A 10172-nucleotide genomic window follows, 5' to 3' on the forward strand; every position below is an offset into this window, starting at 1 on the left:
ATTTTGTAATGTAAATATAAATACCCATACCATATCAATTGCATTAAATAAAATGAAAATTTTCAAAACGGTGCTTATGGTATGTTTTTCATAATCTTTTCACAATATTTTATAATTTAAATTTAAAATGTCATAATTTTTTTACTATAAAAGTCTTAACCTTTTTTACTGAAAAATATTATAACAAAATTTTAAAATGTCATAACAAAAATCACAAAATGTCATAATAATATCATTTCTAATTTTAAGATATACATCATAAATTTACTAATTATAACTTTATTATAAAATATCATAATACAAATCACAAACAATCATAACGTTACTATAAAAATCATTACTTTTTATAATGTGTCCAGTTTAAAGGATGCACATTGGCTTCGTTTGGGAAGTCTTGGTTGGGGCTTTTTTGATTATTTTAGTCACAAAAAATAAAATAGACTTTTTAGTCTAATAAGCCCTCGTTTGGCAAGTTAATATTTTAGTCAAAAAGATACTAAAAAAGTCAAAAAATTTATAACTTATACCAAAAAGTCAAAGATTTTATTTTCTTTCTACTTTTTGCACATCTTTTCGTTAAAAGTCAAAAAGTCACCCTAAATATACTATTTTTTTTTACCTCATATTTTAACTAAAAAGTCAAAAAATTACTAAAATAGCATGTTTCCAAACGAGGCCAGACAAAATAGCACATTCAAAGGGTGAGTAGTGGATATACCGATCCGCCAAAACCGACCGAACTGATCCGATCCGCCGCATTTTGGACGGATGCGTGATGACGAGCGGACGGTTGCGGATTGATTTTCTCCAATCCGCCAATTTGGCGGACGAATGGCGGATTTGAGATTCTTTTAGCCGCAACCAAACCGCCAAACCACGAGCACTCTTAATAATTTATAAGACTTTATGTTTTCAATTTGTTTTAATATTTTGTTTGTATTTTCAATTTGTTTAAATATTTTGTTTGTGTTTTCAATTGAAAAGAGTTTAAATATTTTATTAAAAAAAAAAAAGTTTTCAACTTGAATATATTTTTTGAATTGAAAAAAATAAACGTATTATTTATTTATATTTTTTTGTTTTTAAATCTAACTTTAAAAGTAATAAATAGAAAATATGATATATGCTGGTTGATTTTTTGTTTTCAAAAATATATATAAATGTAACAATACAGAGACATACAATCTCTACTACTGCTATGTTTATGGTTTTGGTGGTTTGAATTGTTTTTATATTTTAAGAACCACATATTGTAATACTTTATGTGGATAAGGCATGCTGTGATTATAATATGTGGATGAGGCATGCAGTGATTGTGATATTTTAAAGTTTCAAACTTTCTTTTTTTGGATGAGGCATGCAGTAATTATAATATTTTTTTAAGTCATTGACTGTAATACTTTTTTTTTTTTTTTGAGGAAGTGCACAAGTTGAACTATGTTAAAAATTTATAAAATTTCAAACCGCCAAACCGATTCGCATCCATCTACCAAACCTCCAATCCGCTCAATCTACATCCGCCGGATTGGCAGACGGATGTGGATTGATTTTCTTCAATGCGTCAATCTGGCGGACGGATGGCGAATTGGAAGTTCCGTGACCGTAACCGACCCGCGTTCACCCCTACATTCAACCAATAATTATTACATTCTCTCTTTTACAAAAAAGCTAAAAAATTCAAAAATCCTTTTCAAACTAAATTTTTTGGGCCTAAACTAAAATAATCAAAAAAATAATTAAAAAGTCATAAAATCAACACACAACTCAAACGGAGGCATGGTAAATTTCTCCATTAAAACAATACTAATAAATAAATTCTGAGGGACATTGTTTGCAGGACACATTCACACAGTTCGTACAACCCACACCTGGCTACTGATTCAATCCACCCCCTTCCGTTCTTATTAACCCTTTTTGCCATGGCAGCTTGGACAGGGAAGTGCAAAGACGAGCAGAATTCACAACAGAAATATGGTAAAGAATTGAAGATCACACACAGTACAGTTTCCCAAAGCAGACGGATGAGATGAGAGAGAAAGAATACTTTAAAGTATAGAAAGTAGAGAGAGAAAGAGAAAGAGATAGTGTATGGTGGGTATGTAGGAAAAAAAAGAAAGAGAAAGATGAAAAGGGGAGAAAAAAGTAGAGAAGGGCCAGCAGAAAAGCAAGAAAATTTGGGGGAAAAGTTGAGGAGAGGGGTTTTAGTGGTGGGGAAAAGAGGGGGACAACACACTCCAGTACTACCCCCATGGAGACTATTACTACCTCCTCCTCCTGCTGCTGGTGGTGGTGGTGGTGATGCGCAAGATAGCAGCTTTATTGACGTTCCTCCTCCGCCACCTTCTTTAGTCTCTGCTAGAAAGCTTGCTGCCACTCTCTGGGAGCTCCACCACTACCGCTTTCCCCTCTCTAAAATGCACCACGGCGTCCCTGTTCCGCCTCCTAGGCTCCGCCGCCTTCACCACCACCACCACCAACACAAGGGTCTTGACCTTACCGATCCTTCACCCAGTTCCCCTGACCTGGTACAAAATTACCCTCTTTTCATATCTATGTACTAATTCATGTTCTTTTTGGGTTTTGATTGATTGGGTTTTTTGTAATTGGGGTTTGTTATATTGGGTTCAGTTTGGTTTTGGTTTTGATTTTGATTTTGATTCTGATTTTGATTTTGCTTTTCTTCATCTTCTTTCTAATTGAGATTGTTTCCATTTGGGGTTTTGATTAATTGGGTTTGTTTATTTTGGGGTTTGTAATATTGGGTTCAATTTATTTTATTTTATTTTTGATTTGCTTCATCTTCTTTCTAGTTGAGATTGTTTCTACAAGGTTTTATGTCATTTGATGATGGGTCTATTTTGGGTTTTGATTAATTGGGTTTATTTATTTTGGGGTTTGTAATATTGGGTTAAATTTATTTATTTATTTTAATTATTTTGATTTGCTTCATCTTCTGTCTAATTGAGATTGTTTCTACGAGGTTTTATGTCTTTTGATGATGTGTCTATTTTGGTTTTTTATTTTTATTATTTTGGTATGCTTATCGATTGTTGGTTGTTTTCTCAGTCATCTGTCAATTGTTGTAATTCTAGGATTGTTGGGGTAAAATTTTTGTGGGGCTTGATTTGATTTACATGCACTTTGGAATCCTTATATTCCTCGCAAGATATTGGCTCCATTTAATTTAGATATACAACTAACTTGCTGCATTATGCTCTGCTGCTGAAAGTATTTTGTATCAACTGTTTCAATTTGTTTTGATGTCTCTCCACTATCTAATTCACTTTTGTTCTTTTCTGGTCTCATAATTGGTTCCGAAGGACATGTTTGTATACACATGCGTCATGTTTGTTTCATTGGATTGGATTGTATATGAGACTGTTAACTGGGATCATCAATCTCTTAGAATTATTTATGCTATCTCGCGTTTGGAATGTCCGTGGCATAGGAGAGGGGATTAGTAATATCCTATCCTATCCTATCCTATCCTATCCTATCCTATCCCAGGTTTGTTTGGAATCACTAGACCTAGACTGCATGGTGTATAAACTATAATTTGAGAATATTTTGATCTTTTAACTCTCTAATCCGGATCCCTCTTTATCCCCCCCATTTTGTATCCCACCATCTTCTGGGACTCAATAGTAATCTAATCTGGTGGGCCTATTTTGTATGTAAACATGGAATTCGGGATTGACCAGGATACATAGTCTAATCCCGTGGCCTAATCGTCCAAACAAATGTCTTAATAATTAGACGGTTCTTCTTGATTAATTTACATTATGTATGCTGGCTGCCTTGTTTTTTAAAGATTAATTCGTAATTGTTTTCCAATTTTAGAATATTCAATCTGCAATATATCACAACTGTAACTATGCCATTGACTCGTATCAATATTAATACCAGAGATAACCTTAGATGGTAATATCAGTTGGTGTAAATTATGTTGAAGTCATACACACAGACTGTTGAGATGTATTTGGTTTAGTTCATATGTTTTTTTAAGTTTTGCGTCGTCTTATGCTCGCAGTAAGTCATCATGTTATGGTGATTGCAATGCTAATCTTTGCAGTCGTACTTGATAAATTGGAACTTTTTTAATGCTGTTCTTGATGCAGGTTTTCTCTTTGTTTTCTACTAATCTTTCTCTGATTTATCCCCACAGCCAGGGAGTGCGAGCGGTTTGAGGAGACATATTGCTGCATCGCTGATGCAACATCATCGATCAATTGAAAGAAACAATCATGCTATACAACCTGTGTCTCCTTCAAGTTATGGTAGTTCCATGGAGGTAAGCATCACATTTTATGGAAAATGCAATTAATGATTATTTGAAATTAATTGAAAATAGATTTGCATAAATTGAGCATGATGTTGGTTTGGTTCAGAACCACCAGCTTAGGTCTTAATATGTAAGAAGTTAATTAATATCATATTCTTTGAAGGTGTCATGTGTTGGGATTGTGGAGCTTGATTAGTATCGTATACTCCACCTTGCTGTTGTGAATCCAACTAAGGGTATTAATGTAATTTGCTGATGTAAATCGTAACATAAATATTATTATAATTATCTTCACTGCAGCCACACTATTCTTTTCTTTGAGTATAGCGAAACTGATGTGAGCTGTGAATGTAGACAATTTTTGCCAAACCACGAAATCTGTGTCTTATTTTCTTGTTTTTGATTGATTTTCTTGCTATTGTTTGTATGTGTGGTTTATTCCGCAGCATCATGGTCTTTGGTAGCTCCATTTGCAGTGACAAAATTGTACTCTCATATGGCATGTAAAGATACTGATTACTATAACATCCCGTCAATTAATCTTATTTTTTCCTTTTAAATCTACACACCAAAGAAAATCTTAGGCTATGTTTGGAAGGGTTTTGAAATTATAGTTCCACCCCTACATTCTAGTATGATGTTTGGCTTGAGTTTTGAAAAATTAATTCCACCCCTCGTTTTGAAAACTCATTTTAGGCGGGCTTTTAAATTTTGAAATTTGGCCTACCGGTCATCCGGTCGGTTGACCTAAACAGTGCGAATTTTTTTTATTTTTAATTTTTAATAAAACAATATTTTTGAATTTTTTAAAAAAATTTTATGAGCTTTTAATAGATTTTTGAATTGTGTGTTTAGTTATGAGTTGTAAGTTTTTGTATCAGATATCATATGTCACATCAAAATTCCTCACTCAATTCAAAACTCTTTTAAAATTTTTTTTCAAAACTCATTCACCAAACAAATTTTCTACACTCAAATCATAATTTCAAAACTCACAAACTCAAAATACAACTCCGATTCTCAAATCATATTTAGAAAACTCTATCAAACGCTACCTTATTCTTGATTTGTAGAGTTTGACATGTTGCCCCAATCATGATACCAGCAAATCAATTAATAGATTTTCTCTATTAAATTTACGCCAAAGATAATCTTATTTTAAACTTGTAATAAGCTGCAAAAATCATGATAGGTACATGTTTTAACTATTGACTTGGAGTCCTACAAGCATTTGTTGTTTGTCCTTATTATTTTGCCCAACTTCTGTTGTGTTATACCCTACGGAGCACGTACACTTTTAAGAATGTGGCCTGTTGTGTTGGATACCAACATGACATGATACTCATCAAACACCTGTTGACACGTGTATTGCTTAGACACACATGAAATAAGTTATAAGTTTAAGTAAAAATAAATTAAAAATTCAACGATAAAAGAAAATTAATATAAATTTATACCTATTGTCCTCTTTAGACTTCAAAATTAGTGTTACATTGTATTTTGCTATAATCTTTGAATTAAATATTTAGGTACATGGTATATAATGTGTACTAATTGTGCATTATGTCAAAGGTTAGGTTTGTACTTATGGTTGGTTTGGAATGTTTTAAAAAAGTGTATTTTTTGACTTATTGGCTTATATGGGTTGGCTTTGGGTTGGGTTTGATGTGATGTGTTAGAGAGGTGATGCGATTTAAATAAGATGATGTGAGTTAAATAAGATAGTGACTTTTTGACTTTTTGTATTATTTAGTTTATGCTAAACCAACCCTTAATCTTTCCCCCTCCCAAACACACATTAATGTGTACTAATTCGGCTTTTTTTTTAAGGTGCATGGCATATAATAATTTGTTATTCTTATATATAACATATAATAAATATATCAAATTATATTTTGCACGTGTCTCTCACTTAACGTGTTTTACATTTTTGAAAATTTCTGTGCTAGCATGTCCATGTCCATGTCCATGCTTCTTATACCTCTTACATGGATCCACTTCCTTTTCTCTTTCAGGTGGCTCCCTATAACCCTGCCGTCACGCCTACCAGTTCTTTGGGCTTAAAAGGAAGGATCGGAGAGACAAGCTATAGCCTCAAAACATCGACAGAACTGCTAAAAGTATTGAATCGAATCTGGAGCCTGGAAGAGCAGCACACATCGAATGTGTTGCTGGTGAAAGCATTGAAAAAGGAGCTTGACCATGCTCGTGTCAAGATCAAAGAGTTGGTCAGAGATCAGCAAGCCGATAGGCACGAGATAGAGGACTTGAGGAATCAGATCTCAGAAGATAAGCTAGTTAGGAAGAGCAGGGAACACGATCGGATTAGTGCAGCCATTCAATCCGCAAGGGATGAACTAGAAGATGAGAGGAAGTTAAGGAAACGCTCAGAGGGCCTTCACAAGAAGTTGGCTCGGGAGCTTTACGAGGTAAAAACGTCTCTTGCTAATGCTTTGAAAGAGCTAGAACGGGAGAGAAAATCACGAAAGCTTTTGGAAGACCTTTGCGATGAGTTTGCTTTGGGAATTAGGGATTTTGAACAAGAGCTGCATGTTTTGAAACAGAAAACCGACAAGGATTGGGTTGACGGAGCCAATTGTGATCGGTTATTTCTCCATATTTCTGAATCATGGCTCGACGAACGGATGCAGACGCAAGTGGGAGAAGAAAAGAACTCAGTAGCGGATAAGTTAAGCTCTGAAATAGAGAACTTTCTTCAAGCTCGACGAAATGGTCATTTGAAAAGTAATGATAATTTGGTGCAAAAGGGTTCAAACTTTCGCCGGAGTTCTCTCGAATCCATTCCTTTGAATGCGGTTGTTAGTGCTCCTCGAGATGTGGGTGATGATGAGGATTCTGCAGGCAGCGATTCACACTGTTTTGAGCTAAACAAACCGAGTTCAGGTGGCTTAAAACCACGTGAAGACGACCCTGAAGAAAACAACACGTATGACAGAGCAAAACCAAATCATATGAATATAAATCTTACATCTCATGAAAGGGCACAACCAGTTGAAGCAAGCATTTCTAGGAAGTCTGAAATTTGTGAAGTTCCAGAAGAGGGCAATTTCAGGGGAAAGAAAAATGGTGATGGAAACTATGGATCAAAGTCGAATTATATCATCAACGATTTATTAAATAGTCAATATTTGTTGTCAGAAGCTCGGAACATGCATCCTGACAACTCTTTATGGAGACGACACGCTAGTCCAATAAGACAGTGGACGGCTACACTTCCATCTCAAGATGCTGAGATATCCGAGTCGTCTTCAAAGTTGCCTCCAGAACTAAAAGAGAATACTTTGAAGGAAAAACTACTTGAAGCGAGGGCAAAAGGTCAGCGTTCACGCTCGCGTTTAAAAGCTTCCAAAGTTCCCTTTTAGGCTTGTGGAATCAGTGGCCAAGGCTCGACTTCTAATGTGGGATTTTGTGTTTTGTGAATATGGCCAAGGTACAATTTGAATTTAAATGTTGCTTTTCTATTTTCATTTTATGTAGTCTTGTAATCCAAATGTGTATATAAATTGTATCGGTATGGTATATCAGAGATCGAGAACTATATGATTGCTGAGTACACTGGCTTTGCCTTTTCCTGACTCCGCTTTAGCAGGAGTTTCGTTCACTGATTTTTTTCTTTCTTTTCTTTTTTTAATTTTTAATTTCAGTTTGATCACGAAACTCTTTGGTGCATTATTTTTTAGAGTAAAGCTTGGAGATGGTTCTCGGCTTTTCAGTGTTCTTCCAAGATGTTTTGAAAATCAGAACATAAAATTGGTCCTTGAAGATGTTGATGTGGTTGTTGGGTGGTGGTGGTGGTGGTGGTGGTGTTAGTGGTGGTGATGGAAGAGGTAATGATGGTGATAGTATAGTGACATTAGTAAAGTACGTCTTTAATCATGGAAACATTTTCAATTCAAAATTGAAACATTTTCTATTCAAATAAATGTCTTTCATTAATTATAGAATTTTTTAAGAGCCATTTATACACAAATTTTAATTTATGAACTTATATTTTATTAAGTCTTAATTAAGATTTTCGGACCTTCAAGTCTCGTTAAATTTGTAATAGTTGAAATTGTTTTTCAAATAATAATTGTTCATCATTTATGATTATATATAAAGGAATATGATGATTGAACATTTATTTTAATTTTTAAAATTTTAAAATATCAACTTTCAAATGGAAAAAACAACAAAAAATTATGTGTAAAAAAAGTTTTCAAAATTTTTTTTTTTGAAAAAATTGAATTATTATTTTGTGCAAAATTGAAAATTGTGTCTATAAAGGAGTATGATGATAGAATATTGATATATAAAACTAGAAAAAAAAAAAATATATATATATCTTTTAAAAATGAAAAAAATTGGTAATGCGCTCAGTATTAAAACTGAAAAAAACTAATAACTTTCTCGATTTGTATTAGATAGTTGAATCAAGCTAATAAATAGAAGGTAAAAATGTTTAATCTTATGTTATGTTATGTTTTTTTTTTTTTTTTTTTTTTCCATTAGTGAAAAAATTATCTGGAACATTACTATATAAAATTGATAATATTCTTAATTTTAAAAATTAAAAAAAAACTAATAATATTCTTAATTTTACTAAATAAAATTTATTTATTCAAAAAATCTTAAATAAGATCTAAACTATTATAACATTTATAAATAAGACTTTTAAATAATTAACTCTTCTGTTTTATTATTGTACTAAACATTTCCGTATATAGTGATTTCTTTTTAACAAACAGGTTTAAATCCGACCCAACCCAAACACAAGCCCAAGCCCAACCCCAAATAAAACCCCTAACCCAGCCCACCACATCTCTCTCTGCCATCAACCTACAACAATCACCTTAAGTATAAAAGTGAAATAATTTATGTACCGCTCACCTTATCTGCATATCCATTTCATGTCCTCAAAAAAAAAAAAAAAAAAAAAAGTGATATAATTTTTTTATTAAATAATTCTATACAAATAAATAAATTTTATAATATTTGAATAATGACTAATATAGTACTTATCAGATTATTATTATAGTGGCCTGGGTGTCAAATATAAAATTTTTATTATTACATGCCACATCAATGAGAAAAAAAAATATAATTTTTTCTAGTTTTTATAATATTTTTTTAAAATAAAAATTCTACAATCCACTATGAAATATGAATCTTATTTTGATAATTTGATTTGTTCATTTTTTAAATTCATGAAAAAAATCAGCTAGTTCTTGAACAATTATGTTTAAACAAGGAAATTAATCATAATTATGAGTGACATTATAACATTATATATATTAGTGATGTAAAATGCTACAATACCAAAGCTCATGACTAGCACCCTCTCTAATGGTTTATCAAATTCATCATCAAATTTAAATTTAATGAAAAAAATTACTTTTTACTCTTCCAATGGTTCATCAAATTCAGGATTTCACTTTTTTTTTTATCAAACTGACTAATGTACCTTTCATCAAATTACTATTTATTGCCGTTGGATTTTCACTACCGAATGTCCCCCAGATGACCATCGCAAGGTAAAAATTTGTGAAAAAATTACACTGGCCGGTTGATCGGCCGGTCGTCCGCTCGGTCAACCAGTGGTTTGATGAAATTACAAAACCTCCGTTAAAATACTTGATATCAAATAAAATTTTTACTCAAATTTTTATTTAAATTTAATAAAAAAATTAATATACCATTAGAAATGCCCTAATGACTAATGTCTTGAGGCATTTATAGTGCTGCAACAGTTTATAATCACTTCAAATCTCTCAAGACTTGAAGTGCTTTGAGATTTCTTGGATGAAACACATTCACACATGACTTTTTCACATTCAAAAAATATCATTGTTCTCTTGACAACTAGGAGTGAGAAAATGGTCCGCAACTC

The 10172-nt window shown here is 32.6% G+C and overlaps 1 protein-coding gene across 1 annotated transcript; it reads left to right on the forward strand.

The window, feature by feature from the left end:
• Positions 1-1819: 1819 nt before the first annotated feature.
• On the forward strand, positions 1820-7856 carry LOC114316426 (uncharacterized protein At5g41620). The gene is made up of 3 exons (XM_028263087.2): positions 1820-2525; positions 4166-4291; positions 6298-7856. The coding sequence occupies exons 1-3, from the start codon at positions 2124-2126 to the stop codon at positions 7663-7665; spliced, it is 1896 nt and encodes a 631-aa protein (XP_028118888.2). The 5' UTR covers positions 1820-2123; the 3' UTR covers positions 7666-7856.
• The last annotated feature ends 2316 nt before the right edge of the window (positions 7857-10172 follow it).

Source organism: Camellia sinensis, chromosome 11 (genome assembly GCF_055761805.1).
Source record: "Camellia sinensis isolate YWXY chromosome 11, ASM5576180v1, whole genome shotgun sequence".
In the NCBI taxonomy this organism is placed as follows: domain Eukaryota; kingdom Viridiplantae; phylum Streptophyta; class Magnoliopsida; order Ericales; family Theaceae; genus Camellia; species Camellia sinensis.

Coding starts and splice junctions, on each gene's coding strand:
- LOC114316426 (XM_028263087.2), top strand. CDS start 2,124: ATGAAAAGGGGAGAAAAAAGTAGAGAAGGGCCAGCAGAAAAGCAAGAA. Junction 2,526..4,165: donor CACCCAGTTCCCCTGACCTG/GTACAAAATTAC, acceptor TTATCCCCACAG/CCAGGGAGTGCGAGCGGTTT. Junction 4,292..6,297: donor GTTATGGTAGTTCCATGGAG/GTAAGCATCACA, acceptor TTTCTCTTTCAG/GTGGCTCCCTATAACCCTGC.